The sequence below is a fragment of the Colobus angolensis genome, unplaced genomic scaffold (genome assembly GCF_000951035.1).
Source record: "Colobus angolensis palliatus isolate OR3802 unplaced genomic scaffold, Cang.pa_1.0 Scaffold59, whole genome shotgun sequence".
Taxonomy (NCBI): Eukaryota; Metazoa; Chordata; class Mammalia; order Primates; family Cercopithecidae; genus Colobus; species Colobus angolensis.
The window spans coordinates 7,073,661-7,093,334 of record NW_012119487.1 but is presented as its reverse complement, the minus strand read 5'-3'; the positions used below and the strand labels follow the sequence as shown (position 1 = coordinate 7,093,334).

Here is a 19,674-nt window from a genome sequence, read left to right as displayed (position 1 = left end):
ATACCTGAATGTTTTTTGTTTTTTGTTTTTGTCTCTACCATGTGGCCACAAACAACCCAAGGAGACTCTGACTGCTTTCTAAGAAGCAATTTGTTGGTGAGGTTAGGCAACCCAGGGACCACACAAAACCAAATACTATGGCAATCAGAACCCAAAGGCTCAGAGTCTCTTTTTCTCCCCACTGGTTTGAGAGTCTGAGAGGAAACCAGAGGATACAGAGTGTGTGTTCTCAAATTGAACCCAGGTGAGTCTTCAGAACCCAGTGTTCAAAGAGGATGCGTAAAGCTGACCTCTGGGTCAACCTCTGCTGTGCAATAGCTTTGGCTGCTTGGCCCCTGAGTGAGAAAGAGAAAGGTCAAGGAAACTAAGTGATCTAAGGAATTGACATAGGTTAAGTAAGGACTAAAGCCATACATTTTCTTATTGAAAATCTTTCTAAAATGTTTCCTTCTGCTTTCCAGTAAGAGGCTTAAATTAGTCAGAGGCATCCTGGAGGAGTGGAAATAACACCAAATTAGGAGCCAAGAACTTGGACTGGGGTCTCAGTCTGCCCCTGTGTAATGTCAGGAAACTGCCTTTCCCTCTCTGGGTCTCACTGCCCCATCTGTGAAGGAGAGATGGGCTGGGTTGTCTCCTGGCCTGTGATACTCTGACAGCCCATGCCCAGAATCTTCATCTTGAGGTTTATCTTGAAGGGCTTTAAGATCATCAGCCTTCTAACCACTTCTCACTACCCCATACCCTGAGTCTGTGGCCAGAGAAGGTAAAAAGGACTGGGCTGAACCCATAAGTTAATGGGCAGGTTTTGTTTCTACTGGATTCTTCTTTTGAATTTATCTTGCAGTCACATGTCTCTATCTCCTAAGAAGCAGGATAATTAAAATATTAGAGTTAGTTAAGAATACTGGTTATGTGGAATCTGTGTAATCAACATCTCACTACAAATAATTGCATGCTAAGTTATATCACATTAATATACATGCAACAAGCATTCAGGAGGAGAGTTTGCATGCACTAGAATGGGTAGAGAAGGCCTTGGGAATGAGGAATATGAGCCAGACCTGGCCAGTTTGGATGGCAGCATCTTTGGGGCAAGCCCTGGGTCCCTTCTGTGACATCACATCATCACAGAAGGGTGAAATAGCAACAGGCATTAACCAAGCCCTAACGTTCCAGGCATGGCACTCAACACATAGTTTGTAAAAATGTATTTAACCACAACAATTCTGAGATGGAAATTACCATTGCCCCCATTTTACAGATGAGGGATTTCAATTTGCCAAGTTACCACAGCTAGTAAAGGGCTTGAACCCAGACCTTCAGGCTCCAGATCCTGCATTCTTAGCTATACAGTGAGGGAAAGAATTTAAATGGATGAGGAGGTGGAGGTAGGAAAATTAAGGTGATGGCTTGCACAAAGGTAAGGAGCAGTTAATGAGTGAGTCATGTGGAGAGAAGAGAAAGGAATATCATTCATTCTAGGGAGTCAGGAGAGATCCAGTTCTGTGTGCATGAGGAGCTAGATTGTCCTCCATGCATCCAATCAACGCTATTGCCCATTCTGCTGCAGGCCCAGGTGCTGGAGGGACACACAGATGATGGAGATCCATAGAAGCCCCCAGAAGCCTACAGGCTATCTGAAGGCTTCCACTGCTAAGCAGCTTGGACTTTCAGGAAGTGAGAACAGTGTGGGAGACAGGAGGACAGTAGCAGTGTAGGGAGGCAGGGTCAGGAGAGGAGATGTTCACAGAAGGGCTGGGAATGGCAAAACGAACAGCTGCCTTCTTCAAATGTGCTTGGCTTTTGGCAGCACACCACAGTAGAGGACATAGATGCTAAGTTTCCAGAAATGCTGTAAGCGGAGAGCCAGAGGGGCTGGGACCACCTCCTTGTACCCCCTCCTCTGCCATGGCACCCGGCTGTCACCTGCCTGACCTCAGCCCAGGACCAGCCATGGCAGAGGAGGGGACACAAGGAGGTGGTCCAAAGGCCCAGCGAGGCTGCCACACCCAGGAGGGAGTGTTGCCCATGTTTCCTTTTATCTTCAGGATCCATGCCATGGGTTTTATTATAAGGACTATAAGGATATTCTATTGTGCAATTATTTCAAGTTACTAATGTGCCTTGAAACAAACAATGTCTAAAATAGAGCTCTGCTGTGGTTAGTGCTTACTATTATTCTGCATAAAGTTGGAGTTAATTTCAAAAATAGTAATTGAATACCTACTTTGTGCTCAAGAAGCATCAGTTGAATACATGAATTAGTGAGTGAGCGAATGGCTAATAAATAAACTGAGCTAGGAACAGTCTATAAACACATTCGATGTTAAAATAATTTCACCCTCCCAAAAGAGCAAAGACAGAAAACCAAACACTGCATGTTCTCACTCATAGGTGGGAATTGAACAATGAGAACATTTGGACACAGGAAGGGGAACATCACACACCGGGGGCTGTCGTGGGGTGGGGGAGAGGGGGAGGGATAGCATTAGGGATATACCTAATGTAAATGATGAGTTAATGGGTGCAGCACACCAACATGGCACATGTATACATATGCAACAAACCTGCACGTTGTGCACATGTACCCTAGAACTTAAAGTATAATAGTAAAAAAAAACATATCTTCACAAAAAAAAAAAAATAGAGTTTTTAAAACTCCAGATTTTCAAAGGGCCGGAGAAGGAGCAAACGTTGGAGAGACTTTGAACTCAAGGAGTGTTTCCTGGCCCCCTGGTGGCTTCTTCTTCTGGTAGCAAGATCTACGTTTCTCTAGGTATATACGCTCCTCCTTTCCTCCTGCCTACAGGAATAATGTGCACCAAACAAAAGTTCTATGAGAATGAGAAAAAGACAACCCAGAATAAGTAAATAAATAGAAAAGATAATTTCTGAAAGTTTAGAAATAAACATAGCTAAACCAAGTTGTAAATTATATCCAGTTTTTCTATGAGACAAATTCCTAGTCTACATTTGTCAGGTATATGCAGATTTGTGGGGAGGAGAAAGGGGGGAGTTCAGGTAGAAGGTAAGGATAACTCCTCCTTCTAGATACTATTGAGGGGAATTTAAACTTCCTAGCCATCTTCAACATCAATAGAACTTAAAGATTACCAGGTTTTTATGTGCCTACTTCCAAAGAGAATTACTTCATCCTTCATCCTCTTATCAAATACATATTGAATGAGTTACTTGTTATTAACTGACAAAGCACTAGGTGCTAGGAAGGCAGCAAGGAACCAGATGCAGCCTCTGACCCCAAACAGCTTACAGCCCAGTGGGAGCTAGCCTAGAACAGAAATGACTGGGCATTGGAACCATGTCTGCTTATTTAACATCAAACACCCTGTCCAGTGCCTAGCAGACAGTAGGAGCTCAATGAGCTTGTGTTCAATTAATGAGAAGTAAAATGGGAATTACAGTAGGTTTCTCTTAATGTCTTCATAAGGCACAGTATAAGGTATCAGGAAAACGCACTGGACAGCAAACCTAAAAGTCTTTAGAGAGGCCAAGGAAGAGTTCCTGAAAGAGATGTCATATTCCCTAAAAATCTAGGGGGTTAAGTAAAAACAATTCAGGTGCATTTGGTTTTGGGGAGTGGTTTCATATTAGGAGAAAAATTACAAAGGATAGACATCAGGGGCTAGATGCCAGGGAGAGTGGCGTATCTGTGTCACTGCTACTGGTTTGGTGTTGCTAGAAATTGGACTGGAAGTATACGTGTGAGTGCATGTGAGTGCTCACACATGTGTGCATGTGTGTACATATGGGTGTGCAAGTTTGTGTAAGTATGCCTGTATATATGTGCATGCCTGTGTGCACATGAGTATGCATGGGTGTGTGTGTCTATTGTAGAGGCAGTGATGAGACTGAAAAGGTAAGTAGGGTCTCATATGACAACTTAAGGAAGCTGAACTTTATCCTGAGGGTGCAGCAGAGTCATCTGATGGTTGTAGGCAGGAAAGTGACTTGAGCTGCTTTGTATTTGAAAATGCTCTTCTTGGTTGCAATCAACCAGCTGAAGAATAAATTGATCTCTCGGTTTAGAGATGCTCAGAATTATTGTAACCAATACTTAGCTTTAGTTTGGTTATTGGGATGAATACAACAGGGCCAAAAGAAACTGAAGAGGCCAACCAGACAGGATTTGGTGATTGATTATTGGCATTACATGTCATGTGGAAAGCGAGGGGCAGTGATGTGAGACAGGAACTCCCAGAGTTCTTGGCCCTTTGCTGAGATAGAGGAAACAGGACAAGCAATGGTTGTGAGACAGATGAAGGGTTCACTTGAGGAAGGTTGGCGCTCTTCAATCCTTACTGCTTTTGAGATAAAAGATAGTGACAACATAGCACAGTGGAAAAGAACTCTCAGGACAAATGTCCAGGTTCACATCTTGGCTCTGCCTGCACCAACTGTGTGACCTTGGACAGTATCCTGTTTCTCTCTATGCTCTGGTTCTCCATCTTCTTCCTTGAGTTGTCCTGGGGAGCATGTGAGTTAATATTTGTAAACAGACCGCAGTAATGCTTGGCACAGAGTAAGTGCTACAGAACCACTTGTCAAAGGAAAATTTATGCAATAGTTTCTTTAGAGTGATTGAGCTTGCATTTGCATGCTTTACATTTCTGTTACTTTATCTACCATCATTTTCCTGTGTTTATGCTGTCTCCTACTTTAGATGACCAGTTCTTTAATACAAGACCTTGAGTCTTGGATCTTTCTGAATTTAAAATAAAATCTCTGAACCCATATCTACTTCTGACATCTCCTCTGCCCCTTCCATCACAGCCGAGTTTCTGCATAGAGTGCAATAGACTTTGCTCCCTGTCTTCACTCCCTCACTCCCTTACCTCTCATTTATATCTCTACTTAATGTGATATGGATGCACCCACAACTCAGGTGTGAGACTGCTCTCCCTAAAGTCATCCATGATTTCCTGACTGGTAAATCCAATGCACCTACTTTAGGCCTGGTTATTTGGTGCTCCTGTGCCATTTGACACTTTGAAAACTCTGTCATTTTCTCTTTGCCATAATTCTGCTACTTCCCAGTACTCTTTCTGTTTCTCTGGTTACCAGCTCTCCTTCCCTAGCCTCAAGAAATCCTTTGGTTTATCCAGGCAGGACCAGTCACTCTCAGTAGCCAGGCTGTAGTAATCTGTTTACATATACACATATAATCTGTTATTAAAACAAATTTAATAATTTGTTTACAGTTTATAGGCCTAAACTCTGAGCACCTTCCAGGCACAACTCCTGCCTTAGTAGTTCTCGATTCCCCAACCTGTGGTTAAAGCCTTGATATTTCACTTAATAGAAGCTCAATAAATATTGAATGAATGAACAAATAGAACTAAACTACTTTTATAACCTGCCCAGAATGTAGAGCAATTATTTGTAGGAAAGTTAGCAAATGCTGAGTCACCACTTGAATGATGACTCATTAACTGATTAACTTATAGGCTCTGCAATGTTCCCTCTGATTAGGTAACTGGATTTCTAATGTAGAAATGAGCCATACTTGCTCGTCTTGATAGCCTAACCAGTTGCCATGGCAATACTTCAAATGTTCTGAGACTTCGGGTTCCAGTTTCCACATTTTATATTTGGGCAGAACCACTTTTCTTCCCCACTCAATTCTGACTCATAAAGAGAACTAGGATGTTTTTGTTTGCCCACTGAGTTTTCTTTACTGGATGTTCTCTTTTAAAAATCCAAGGAGGAAGATTGTTTTGAGACAGGTAGTAAACATGGGAAAGAAACAATGCTGTTATTTTTTGGATACAAACTTAGCATAGAAATATGCTTTCTGGAAGGTGCTAGGGCAAGGGGGTGTATGACGTGAGCTGAAACTGATCTGATGAGCCCCCAGAGCAATGTAATTCCATGTACTCAAGAGCAGAAGTATGGAATCTGTGTCCTTGTTTATGACATTAGGAACTGAAGCTAATGGATGTGCAGGGTATACAGGTTCAGGAGCCAAACTAAGGTGTTGCCCTTCTGTTAGTAAACACCAAATAAAGTGTTTATTTAGCCTCCTCAAGGCACAGATTAGAACAGGAAAGAGGAGTCAGACCTCTTGGCACACACATTCTGAGTGAATCACATGGTCAGCCCAAAGAAACAAGAAAGAAGTGCACAAAGGAGGAGGCAGGAGGTGAGGAAGGACAAATTGTTGCTGCTGACAAGATAATAGTTGGATGTATTTGGGCTGCCAAAAGTGATTCCTACTTTCCAACCCTGCCTCTGTCACTCCTGAATATTTCCAACCTGACAATCTTTGCTCCACCCCGAGAACTACACCGAGAGTCTCTGTGGGTTTCCATCTTATTCCTGTGGTCTGAGAAAGAACACACAGCTCCCAGAGGATTGGTGGTGAGCAGTAATGGTGCCACCTTGGTCAGTCAAAGCCTCATCCACTGCATTGTCTCCCTGAGATGCAAAGGACCAAGAATAGTATATTTTACAGTAAATGAAAACTGGGGAATGAGGAGAGCAAAGGCAGTAACAGGTGCCAGGCACTGAAGCTGGAGTGTGGTGAATAGGATAATCACAGGCCATTCTTACAGAAAATCCCTCTACGCCACTGCCTGGAAGTGATTCTCCTTCCCCCACCTGCACCCCAAACAACTGGACGACCCCAAAGGCCCAGATCTAACCCTGTGAGTCAGACACCAAACCCTGAACAGTCTGCCAAAGAGCCCAGCTGGGGCCAGACATAGAGCTGGAATCTAGGAGAAAGTTCATGGCTATGTGAGCTATGTGAGCTTCATCTTCCCTTCTCCCCTTGGTTTCTCTTCTCTTTTTCTTTCTGAAGGTGCTGCTGCATCAGAATCTGATACACCGTGACTTCTAAGTGCCTAAGTGTTTCCTGTATGCCTAGCATTGAGGATTCAGCCAGCTTGCAGGTAATAGGAAGTAATATGCTTCAGGCCAAAGGTGAAGGTTCAGAGAAGCAAAAGCCCATCTTAGGATACCTTCAAGGAGCTAGAAGAGGGAGCTTGGTGAGAGAACCCACTTCAACTAGGAAGGACTCCCTGCGATTGCAGAGGCCTCAGCATCAGAGCCCCAGATGTTTCTTCTCATTGTACAATAATGGCACATTTCTCCAAGACCACTGAGGTGCTCTCAGATGCTGGCAGTGGCCAAACCATACTCGCCAGTGATGTCACAGAAGCCCATTTTATTTTATTACTTTATTTTATCACTTTATTTTATTGAGACAGGTTCTCATTCTGTCCCGCAGGCTGGAATGCAGCGGCACAGTTACAGCTCACTGCAGGCTCGACCTGAACAGGCTCAGGTGGTCCTTCCACCTCAGCCTCCTGAGTAGCTAGGACCACAGGTGCATGCCACTACATCCAGCTAATTTGTGTATGTTTTGTAGAGATGGGGTTTCATCATGTTTCCCAGGCTGGTCTTGAACTCGTGGCTTCAAGTGATCCACCTGCCTCAGCCTCCCAAAGTGCTAGATTTATAGGCGTGAGCCACTGTGCCCAGCCCCCATTTCATTTTAGAGGGTCAGAGGTATAAAACCAAGCCTCCATGCATTGATGGGGATTACTAAATTGTGCAACCACCTTGGAAAACAGTCTGGTAGGGCCTCAAAATGTTAAATATATAGTCATCATATGACCCAGAAATTCTACTCCTAGGTATCTAACCAAAAGACATAGAAAAAATATCCACTTGTACACAATGTTCACAAAAGCCAAAAAGTGGAAACAACCAAAATATCCAGTAACTGAAGATTGGATACACAAAATGTAGTATATGAATGGAATATTACTTAACAATAAAAAGGAATGAAGTGCCAATACATGCTGCAACATGGATAAGCCTCAAGTGAAAGAAGTCAGCCACAAAAGATCATATATTGTATAATCTCATTTTTATGAAATGCACAGAATGGGCAAAATGTATAGAGATAAAGGGTAGGTTGCCAATGGTTATGGCTATGGTGAATTTGGAAAGGAGGGGAGGGAAGTGGGTAGGGCTAATGGGTACAGCATTTCTTTCGGGTGCCATTAAAATATTCTAAAATTAGATTGAGATAATTGAGATAATTGAGATAATAGATTGAGATAAGTCTGTAAGAATACTAAAGACATTATTTGTACACTTTAAACATGTGAACTTTAAGATAAGTCACATCTCAGTATGCTTTTTTTCTTTAAAAAAAAAAAAAAGGAAAGAAATAAATATAAACTCTACCTGGAGTGCTCATACCAAGAAACTAGCATGATTTGTTTCCTGCAAGAAATATCTGGGAAGTTTTGTTTATACTTCAACAAAAGGTATGCCCCTACCACTGATAGTGCCATAGTCTCTCTGTTGGAGTTATTTTTCATAGCGTGAAACTAGAAAGGAAAGCACAAAAGCACGGTGGAAAAAGCAGTTGGCAAACTACTGCTCATGAGAAAAATCTAGCTTGCCATCTGTTTTTGTAAATAAAGTTTTATTGGAACACAGGCATAGAAATGTGTTTACATATCATTTATGACTGCTTGCACATTATAACAACAGAGTTCAATTTTTTGCAACAGAGACTGCACGGCCCAAGAAGCCTAAATTATTTACTATCTGTCCTTTTACAGGAAAAGTCTGCTGTCTTCTGCCCTGGACTCAAGAGCCTGGACTCAAGAGTCTAGAGTCCTGCAACTTGAATCATGGTGCACAAACTAGCAACAGCAACAGCACCTGAAGCCTGTTACAAATGCAGAATCTCAGGCTGCCCAGGACCTGTTGAACCCAAATCTGCATTTGCATAAGGTAGTTGTGTTAGCACAAGAAATAGATGCCAATACAGGATTAAATATGTAGGATCTTACTGGGGGAGACAACTCTGAGGAAATATAGAGAGATCCTGAAAAGGCTAGGAGAGCCAACAGTCATTGCTGCAAGTCTGACTCTGAAGCAAAAAAAAAAAAAAGAGAGAGAAGGAAGGTGGGATGGAAGTGTTGTTGACTACAGTGCAGTCTAAGGAATTTCCTGCAAGGCCTTTTGGAGTCCTTCAGCCAAAGTCAACGACTGTCTCTCAGGAACTGGTCTGCCTTTATCCATGCCACCCCAGGGATCTGTGGCCTCAGTGCAAATGCAGTGATGTGTTTCAGAGCACAGCGCCTGGGGTCCTTGGTCCATGAAACTCCCTGCAGTGTGCAAGACGTACTTACATTGCACCTGCTGCCAGATGCATTGCCATGGCAGACGTCTTAAGAATAGTCTCAGCTGATCTCTATTCACATTGAAGTTTGAGAAGCAATGTTCTAAAGCATGAGTTGGCAAACTTTTTCTACAAAGGGCCAGACAGTAAATATTTTGGGCTTTGTGGGCCAAAAGGTCTCTTTTGCAACTACTTACCTCCACCAGTTAGCAGGGAAGTCACCACAGAGAACACATAACCAAATGGGTGTGGCTGTGTGCCAATAAAACTTTATTTACAAAAACAAGCTTCAGCTTTAGACCTGATGTGACCCACAGGCCATAACATGCCAACCCCCGCTCTAGAGTTGTGGGGTTTAAACTTCCTTAAAGTAATTAAGCCCCTCCTTCACATGAAACAGGTAAGGGAGGGATGCTCCTATTGAAGGTGGAAAGGGAACGCTGCACTCAGTGATTTCCCCTCAGAAGCTACGAAGACACCTCAGTAGGCAGCAAAAACAGAATCTGAAGCCACTGCTGTGGATCCCACAAAGAGACTCCAGTTTCAGAAAGTTCCTCCCACCCTTTTATTCATCCCTAATGGGCAGTCTGCAGTCTAAATTTCTATTTTTTCTATTCTACAAACATAACTGAGAGTCTCTAATACTGTGCTAGATATTTTGGAATGACAAAAGTTAATCAGACATGCGTTTGGCTCTGGAGGAATTACCGGTGGATAGAAATGAGACATGCACATAACAAATAAGGCAGGAAGCAATATGCACCCTAGGAAACCACACATGAAGAGCCCTGGAGGCAGAGACATAGAGAAAATTACTTTCCCATAGGGATGAGGGGCATGGCCACAGGCTGTAAGAAGGGTCATAGTCACAGTCTGTTTTACTTCTTAAACCAGATACCATACAGTCCCTCCATGTTCCTCTCTTCTTGGGGGCCATATAGCCACATGATAAAACCTTCTATACAGAGATGCTAATTTACAACCATCAGGGGCTATGCCCTATTCACACAAGACAACTCATGCAACTCGTACTCATCACTGTGGGTAAATCCATCCCCAGAAACCAACAGCAAGCCCTCACATTCATGGGTCGTCCATGCCTAGGGCAGGTGACCATGACTTTGCTGCACATGTGGATCCTAACCAGGGAGCAGGGTTCTAATGTGGAGGGAACTGCACAATTCCACAGGATTCTTGGAGGATGAACACTCTGACTTCAAACCTTGCTGTGATATAGGAAGAAGCAACTAAGGAGATGACTGTGCAAACCTCATCTTCTGGAAGATTCTGGGAAAAGTATACATTTGTCTCTTCATCTGTCACTGAGTCCTATTGGATAAAGGGAGAGATCCCACACATGGCCTGCCTTTTACATTCTCCTCACGTCTATGTGAATCTGCCTTCTATGAAGCTCCATATTCTATGGGGATGACACCCTCCACCTTGTGTACAAATCTCCCTTACTGGGAGAAGGGGATGTTTCAGCATTCTGTGAAATCTCATTTCTTAGATGTCAAAAAAAAACAAAAACAAAAAAAAACACTTATCAATATAGGCCTTAAACAATGGGTTTTATACATAATGTCAACAGACCCTGGCCATCAGGAAATCGTGAAGGGTCTTGAGGGTCTTGATATGGTTTGGCTGTGTCCCCACCCAAATCTCATCTTGAGTCATAGCTTCCATAATTCCCACATGTTGTGGGAGGGACCTGGTGGGAGGTAATTGAATCACAGGGGCGGGTTTTTCCTGTGCTGTTCTTGTGATAGTGAATAAGTCTCATGAGATCTGATGGTTTTATAAATAGGAGTTCCCCTGCACACGCTGTCTTGCCTGCCACCGTGTGAGACATGACTTTGCTCCTCGTTTGTCTTCAGCCATGATTGTGAGGCCTCCCCAGCCATGTGGAATTGTGAGGCCCCCCCCAGCCATGTGGGATTGTGAGGCCTCCCCAGCCATGTGGAATTGTGAGGCCCCCCCAGCCATGTGGGATTGTGAGGCCCCCCCAGCCATGTGGAATTGTGAGCCCCCCCCCCAGCCATGTAGAACTGTGAGTCCATTAAAGCTCTTTCCTTTATAAATTACACAGTCTCAGGTATGTCTTTTTCAACAGCTTGAGAACAGACTAATACAGCTCTGAATGTTGTGTGAACTATGTGAACATGTTCATTTTTCTAGGGAGTGGACAAAGCTTTCATCAGATTTTCAAAAGGTTTTATGGCCTCCAAAAAACTTTAGCACCATTGTCCAATTTATTCAAAATAGTACTGCTCAGGCTAAAAAGAATGGATTTTTTTTAAATAAAATAAATGAGCCCTTTGGGGCCTCTGATTCTACTGCATTTACAACACATTAGACTGTGCCGTAAAAAAGTCTGTTTACCATCATTCTCGTTTTACAATTTAGTAAACTGAATTCCTAAGAAATTAAAGTGAATATTCCACCTAAGGAAAAATGATAGGTTAGTGGGTTAGAACCAAAGATGAGCAGGTTAACCTGCTGCTCCCAGTAATGATTGCCTCCCACTCTTAGCTCCTGCCAGGCTATGAGTAAACACAATGGCCAAGCCCTGTGGTGGGTGGGCACTTTGCATACATGACTTGTTCAAGTATCATAACGACTCTGCAAGACATCGTCTTATTTTTCATTTTCTGGAGCTTTTTTCATTTTTATTTAAATGGAATGATGTTTTGTACACATATATTTTTCTCCTTTTTGCATTTGAGGAAACCAGGGCATAGAAAAGTTCAATGGATTGCCAAAGACCACAGCCCTGATAAGCATCAGAGATGGAATCTCATGCCGAGTCGGCCTGCCTCCCAAGTTCTACACAAGCATATACTCTAATGCTCAGCTCCTCAGAGGAGGAAAACTTGTCTTCATGTCAGGGACAGTTTCTTAGACATCTTTGTGCTCCCCACAGGGCCTTGCTGTGCTTTGCATGGAAGGCACTCAATAAATATTTGTTGAATGAAGAATCCTGGGCTCAGGCTCCAATTCTGCCATGGACTTAGTGACTCAGTCTCCTGCAACTTGGAGCTGCAGGTGGTTACTCAGCTGGGCAACTTCAGGGAACATTTGAAATCAATTATGGGTGAGGAGGAACCTATTAAAATCTTCTCTTTTGTGTATGTTGGGGTTGAAAGAGAGGAAAGGAAGTTGAGAAGGAGGGAAAGGAACAGGATGGTTTCAGGGTTGGGTGCCGGAGCTTAAAAGTTACACACATGGATGGGACAGAATTTGGCTTACGTCCAGTACTCAGTTCCAATGGCCCAACCAAGTGGGTTCCCGACCTCAGTCTACTCCTAGGTGGCTACATGGCCCTGAACTGCCAAGCCCCTTCCTAGCGACTCTTACGGAGGACTCTCCAGTGGAGCAGTTGTACACAGTCCTCTCCTACACCTTGGGTGCTCTGTCTCAGTTATGGGAAATAGGCCGCTTCAGAAGATCTATCTTGCAGGGACCCAGGTACCATGTCTCCCCTTCCAAGGACCAGAGAGACGTTCAGCACCCAAGCCCTGTGAGCTCCGTGCTGTCCTCAACTCTAAATAAAAGTATTCTGGCAATTCATTCTGGAATTCAACTTTCTATTTTGGAAGAATGTGGGAGTTTGGAGTGGGGGAGGGAGAGGGGAAACTTTAGTCAATTTTCTTTTCTTTACCACTTGCTAAAGTGCAAGTTAGTCACAACCCCAAAAATGAGACTTTTGCCCTTTCACATAAGCCCCGCAAAAAACACTTGCATAAAGCTGACCCCAAGGGATGCCTACGAACAACATTCTGGGAGAGGACAATTCAGTACATACAGCCCAGAGCCAGGGCAGGACAGTCCTCCAAGAAATCAGACACATTCCCCACTACGTGGCTGCCTACTCTCCTGTGAATGAAGCAACACTGCCACCTAGTGTCCTGTGTAGAAAGTATCCTCTAAGACACCCACATCCGGGACTGGGGAGGGGATGTTCCTCTGTAAATGGCTATGGCTGCATTGCTTGAAGTCTCTGTTGAAGAAAAAAATGCCCTAAATTGGGTAGATTAAGGATTGGGAAACTGGGTTTAAGTTGAGTAGACAGAAGCTACGCTTTGAGAGCTGTTGAAAAAGTGTAGGGGCCAAGTCTCGCAGCACCTCGGATCATTCCCAGTGGAAAAACAGAATTGCTGAACTGTATGTGGCTCCCAGGGACATGATTCTATTGTCATTCTGCATAGGTGAAGGCCAACCATCCTAGGAATAGACAATGACCAGCTCAGGGGCAAGTGCTGTATGGAAGAGAAGGAAGATGGTCTGGTCTCTCCATAGGCATGAGTAGATTAGGGCAAATGCCTTTGGCAACATTATGGTTCTCAGGCATGGAGACCACAGGTGAAGTGTAAGCAGCTAAACACAGTGAGTACACAAGGATGCCCAAGCCCTCAGGAGCCCTGTTGCTAGAATCCTAAAGAATGAAACCATATTCCCAACCTCCATCTTTCCCAGACCTTTACCCTACATCTTTACTGAATATTTTCTGACGTACAGAAATTGAAAGAAAAATACAGAGTGGTAGGTGGAGATGAGATAGCCCTGGGCATTCCCTGCCCTCAACCTTTCTGCTGTAGACCTAAGGAGGGAAATGTCAGTACACCACAAGGGATACTTTGATTTGAAGAGAAGGAAAACTCAGAGGCTAGACAGTTTGCAAAAGATTTCCTGCCCAATTTTACATGCTTACAGTTAAAAGAGTTCAGATGGGCACTTTAGAGAAGGATCTGAGTGGGTGCTGTGGCAGTGTTGGCAGCAGTTGGTGGCAGTGGACAGGTGGGCAAGGGAGAAAGATGTCCTGGGGTGGGGATGAGGGAGGTGCCACAAGAAATGCTGTAACTGGAATCAAATCATGACACTACTTTTCTCTATGCAGAGCATCAGACAGGACACAGGAGGGACAGGACAGGAGTCAAGTTTCCCCAGGTTTGGCCTCTAGTAACCCAAAGCAGCAGCCCCTTAGAGCCTCCCACATAGACTCCTATTGGATCTTTTTCTCATTTTTCTCAGCCAGGGAATTGATCCCAGGTCTTTACGTTGCTACTGCAAGAGGAGGGGTAAGCAGAGTCGTGGGTCTTAGTCTAGACTGCAAGCACACAGTTTCCCTGGCAGATGGGTACTAGGAAGCAAGATTAAGCAGCACGAAGATGTCATCTGGGAGAAACTGTGGAGCTGCCAACTCTGATCAGATAATCATCTCATTATTTCTTCCATTTGGCCCCAGAATAAGGATTTCCTTCTACTCTTTCTCTTCCCCCACCTAACTTACAGCCCAACCCTTCTTTCTCCCCTTTCCCCACCCCCTCTCCCACCCAAAAATAAAATACAGCAAAACCACAAGACTTGAGGATGCTCAGTGTCTGGGAATCCCAGCTTCCGAAGAAGAAATCACAGCCAAAGAGGGGGAGACAGAGTGTCCGGAAGGGATGTTCCAGCAACACCCCCCTTGAAAGAGCTTCCCTCCTTGCCGACTTCTTTCCTTAGTCTGAAACTTTCTTGCAGGCATCCAGTAACCTGAGAAGTTTTTCTTAATTTGGAAATTTTTCAAGCCATTAAAGTGTCCTGAAGTTCTATTCCCAGCCTGCATTCATGCCTTTTATTGCCTCAGTTTCCCTATCAATATAATGGAACTGGAAAACATGAAAGGGCACTGTGGATAATTCAAATTGAGCAGATTATATGGTTCTACTATGCAACTTGCTTTGTGTTAGGTTCTGTCATGGGGAATTCAAAAGGATAAGGTACTAAATGATGAAATATCATGTCTAATCCATGACCCCTTGCTTCATTACAACCTTCCCAGTAAGGCAACAGGAAACAGTTACTCTTAACCTAATTTTTCTTTGCCCTTCTGGGTGACTTTCCATGAAAACCAAGATCTGTGTATAGTGGAAAACAAATGTGGGTCATGTTCCCAGACAAGTGCTCCTGATCAAAACCATGGAGTTATACAAGGTTTCATTTTTTAGGTCCTTACAACAACAGCAGGCCTAGAAGTCGGGATCTTGGCTTATAAGTGCTCACTTTTTCCAGTGGACCCTATTGTTCCTAAGCTGGACACCTGATTGCTGGGACAAAGTGAAGGGAACTCCAGGGCCTGGACCAGAGGGTATCTTTCTGCCAAGATCCAGGGCACTCAGAGAAAAGGAATCCAGGTAGGACCTGACAGCTGTGTACCTAGCAGCCTTGTTTCCTCACTGCCTGGACCAGCCCAGGCATGACGCATTGCTCAGGTCCTTGGATTCTCATCTGTCTTCAAGGTTGCCTGGGTATTTCATATTGGTGTGCCAGCAATGGAGTGTGACACCTCTTCTCTTTTGGCAAAGAACCAAGGAGCTCTATGACTTCAAACAGAGGTAAGAGAGCTAAAGTCTCCTAAGTGCAAGCACAATGTGTAGAAGGACATGAGATCAATACAAGGTACAGAGGCTGATATGGCTAGAGTCACTATCTCCTTTTTGATAGTGTCTGGAATCCTGCTGTGCTGATTACTAACGGCCCTTCCCCCTCTCCCTGGCTAGCCCTTTCCTGCTTTCCTGTTGGGTCCCCTTCTCATCCTCGCTCCCTATATCTAACCCGTCAGAAATAAAGCCAGCCAAACCCTCAGGATCTCAGAAAGCCCAGGAGAGGGGTGTTACCTGCGATGATGGCTGGGCTGTTCTGTCCTCCCTCCGGTTTAACCCAGGCTTCCACTGTGAACGCCTCCCGGGGAATCTCAGCCAGCACTTCTGGACGCAGCAGCAGCCGCTCCCGCCTCCCAGAGAAGTATAAGATGGGCAGTCCTACTTGGGAGTTAAAGGTCTCTGCTTCCCGGTAGGGGTCCTCTCCACCATTTTGGTTGCTTTTGTCCGGTAGACTCTTTCTGACCCTGTGTTTAAGGGAATGCTTGGACCAAGGTTGGAAATGTGAAGAGATATCGGAGTCTCCCCACACATCTTCTGCCCGCCTCTTCCACACTTGGCGACGCTGCCTGGACTTGGTCCAGCCCCTCCTTTGGGTCTCTGGTTTGGGTTCCTTCGGGGTTGTGAAAATGGTGGTGGCAGTGGTGGTGGTGGTGGCCACGGCTGAGCCTTTCTGAGTCCCAGCCTCACCTAGAGACTCCTTGGATCCTTGATTGCCAAGATAAGTGTCATCACCTCCCAGCAGCTCAGATTGCCCAGTAGGACTATTCCCTACCCATGGGGCAGCTGGCTGTTCAACTGCACCCCTCAGTTCTGCTGGATTTTCAGTCAGGTCTCGGGGAACAAGGTTCACAGCATTTCCTTCAGTGTCTAGTCTGCTGCGTCCTGTATGATGGATTTCCTGCTCCTCCACGGGGTAGGGCCTTAGGTAGTTCCCAGCCCTGCTGGGGTAGACTCCAAAGAGATGATGCTGTGGAGAAGCTCTGGGTCTTCGAACCTTTGCCCCCAGCCAGCAACGTTCTCCTTCCAACAGCACCTGATTCAGGTGTTCCCTCTCAACCAAGGATTTCTTGCGTGTCCAGCCCAGCTCAGAGTTGGCAGAACAAAGTGCCCACCCAGCCAAAATCGCCAGGCTTATTCTTAGGATCTTTAAGCACATCATACCTCCCCTAGCTCTTTCTACAGAACCAGAAGTCAACTTCTGGGTACCACACCAGAGTGATGGACAGATGAGAAAGAGGCAGCTAGCAATGGATTTGCAGTCACCAGGGAAACTGTTTTGTTCACAGACCAAACTTTTTCAAATAGCCCCAAGAATGCCTCTGCTGGCTACCTGTGCTGGCCACTCTGCCAGCGTGGCTTCTATGCCTCCCCGGCTCGTGTGCTTCCTGCACGCTTCTCCCTTGACCTCTCTCCTCTTGCTCTATTTTAGTCCTTGCAGAACGAACTTAATTGCTCTTGGTTCCTTTGAATTTCCTCCCAGAAAGCTCAGATTTCTTTTTTTTTTTTTTCCTTCTTCTTCAATAAGCCCTCCCCTCACTGATAATAGAAGAGAGACCCACAGGCATGAGGCAAGTCTCTCAAATACACACTCACAAACACACACTCCTTGCTACCTGAAGTCATTCAAAAAAATCTTATTCTCTAATTTTCATTTCTTTCTTTTCTTCCTTCCCTATGAATTACCTTCTCTTTTTGTAGTCCTTAAGCCAAAATAAGTTCACCTTAAAACAAATTGCTAGAACTTTTACACAGAGACATGCAATTTGATGCTTCTTATTTTAAAATGCAAAAATAATCTAGGGGCACAAAAATCCAAGCTGGTACTTAACTTTCATTCTCCAGATGTCCTCAGTCAGGTCCCCATCCAGCTTCCAGTCTGTCCGTGAGGGTTAGAATGTTTCCTTCAGTTTGATGCTTGGGGTTGCTGGTTGTTGAAGGATTTTAATCCCTCATCTAACTTGTTGGTAGGTTGCAAGTCTCCGTAAAGTTCTTTGGGGTGCCAGTTTGCTGTTCTAATAACCTTATGAGTCTGGGAGCTCTTAACTTCACCTTCTGGGAGTCTTATGGGTTCCTGGGAAGATCGAGAAAAGAGCAAAAAGAAGAGTATGTACTTCAGGGGACCTGTTCTCTCCAGTCTCTCCTGCTCCCCTTGGTTCCCTTTCTCTCTGCCTGTAAATATCTTCTTGTTTTGTTTTGTTTAGTTTTGTTTTTCATTTAAAGACAATGATGATGTCAAAGCTAGTAAGTTCAATGCATCACTCCACCTACTCCTCCCTGTCCCCTCCTTCATCCTGAAAACCTCCCCACCTCACCAAGGCACAGGGGACAGACACTACTCTTGGTTTCCCCAGTAAACATCTCGGGCTTTCTCTTTCAGCAGCTGCAGCCTACACAATCAATAGCAAAGAATCAATACTGTTTTGGAGTACTCTTCTCTGTGTGTATTCTCTCTCTCTCTCTCTCTTACAAACACACACACACACACACACTTACTGTAAACAGATCTACCTACTGCCTAACAAGCCCACACTAACCTTTCAGGGATCCCTTGTATCCTTCTTTTGTTTTGTCACAAACAAAACAAACGAAGTATTTTTTCTTACTTTGATCGATCATTTGGGATTTAAAAGAACAATATCTTAAACTCACTTTAAATCGGACATGGGAGAAAGGAGAAATCAAGTATCCTGCTGTGAGAAGTATTAAATGGAAATGCCATGAATTCACACTACATAGATCTCCTTTTTATTTCAGAAGTTTCTCAATCTCAAGTTACTAAAAGTCACCATATGCTGAGTGAGCAAATAAACAAATGAGATGTTCAAAATAAGTAATTTACCAAAATGAACAGCTAGACCCAAGCAACCATGTTTTCAACTGATTTGAAATGGATGGAAAGGATGGGGAAGAAAATGTCATAATTTTAACCTATGCAATGTTTGCCTAAATGCCTCGATAAAGGCTTTCTCAAAGGGTCCCCACCCCCCAAGAGCATGTGCAGGTACACAGATACACACATGTGTACGTGGACAAACACACGGCACGGTTCTGAAGTCTTAGCACAAGTAAGGATGTCTGACCGCAGGCGGTACGAAACAGTAGAGAAACGCATTGTGTCCTTCGGTCACATAACAAGAAAAATCACTTACACTTTTAGAGTCACTGCTTGTGTTGCCCACATCTAAAACATGCAGTCCACATACTCTGGAGTAAGATCACACTGCCTCTTCTGCCTTGAGTCTCCTCATCATCTTCTAAACTCCTCTACCCCAACTAAGAACTGACTTGTTTGCATTATAAATGCTGAATCTTAAACACCTCCTTCCCAGTATGTCCTGTTTCCTTATGTAGCATCCACTGGAGCCTCGATGCAAGTCCCCCAAGAAGATATCAACTCAGGCATGTGGATATTACTAGGCAGATGCCCCTCAATCCTAGACTGCCCTTTTTCCTTCCCTTCACTTTTGACTCAGTTTTCTCTCTCTTCCCTCTCTTTCTGAAGCAGCTCAAGAATAAAGATTAGGGCTCTGGGGAGGGGGATATAGAGAAAGCCAGGAAAGCAGAGGGGAGAGAGAGAGAGGGAGCAGAAAAGAAAGGAGGGAAGGAAGACAGGAGGTTTAGTTCAAGTAAAGGGAAGATACTCAGGTAAGAAAAGAAGTAAACTTCCCCCTCCCGCATGCCACCCCATAACCCTCAGAAAAAGGTTTCCTACCATTCATTTCAGGAAGGAGGGATAACACAGCCAGGAAGAAGAATTCCGCCTGCTTTTCTCCCCCTTTTAATGTGTAAGGGATCTTGCATCCCCTATAGGTCTCTCCTGGCTCTCAGCTTCTAGCAATCCATTCATAAGGTTTCAAGAAGCTACACAAAACTCAAGCTTCCAGTTTAGTTTCTCTCTCTCTCCCTTCATTCCTTTGCTCACCACTCTCCTTCAGCTCTTGGCAGTCCCAAGTTAAAAAAAAAAATGTTGAACCATTTCTGTGTTTTCCTCCTGTTGTAACTTTTGCTGTGACATCATAACCCTGCCCACCAACACCCCACCTCCCTCTCCTTTCCATCCCACCCCTCATCAGCCCCATACCC

General features: G+C 44.4%; 1 protein-coding gene across 3 annotated transcripts in view; it reads right to left on the bottom strand.

Annotated features, from left to right (window-relative positions):
* Nucleotides 1-19,674, bottom strand: part of PAPPA2 (pappalysin 2) — a 417,104-nt gene that overhangs the window by 304,644 nt on the left and 92,786 nt on the right. For all 3 annotated transcript variants that reach the window (XR_001004080.1, XM_011962377.1, XM_011962378.1), the window contains one exon: nt 15,826-17,662. Coding sequence is in view for 2 of the 3 variants with exons in the window: in XM_011962377.1 (XP_011817767.1) it covers nt 15,826-16,750 (925 nt within the window). In the remaining variant the exon portion in view is untranslated. The remainder of the gene's footprint in view (nt 1-15,825; nt 17,663-19,674) is intronic.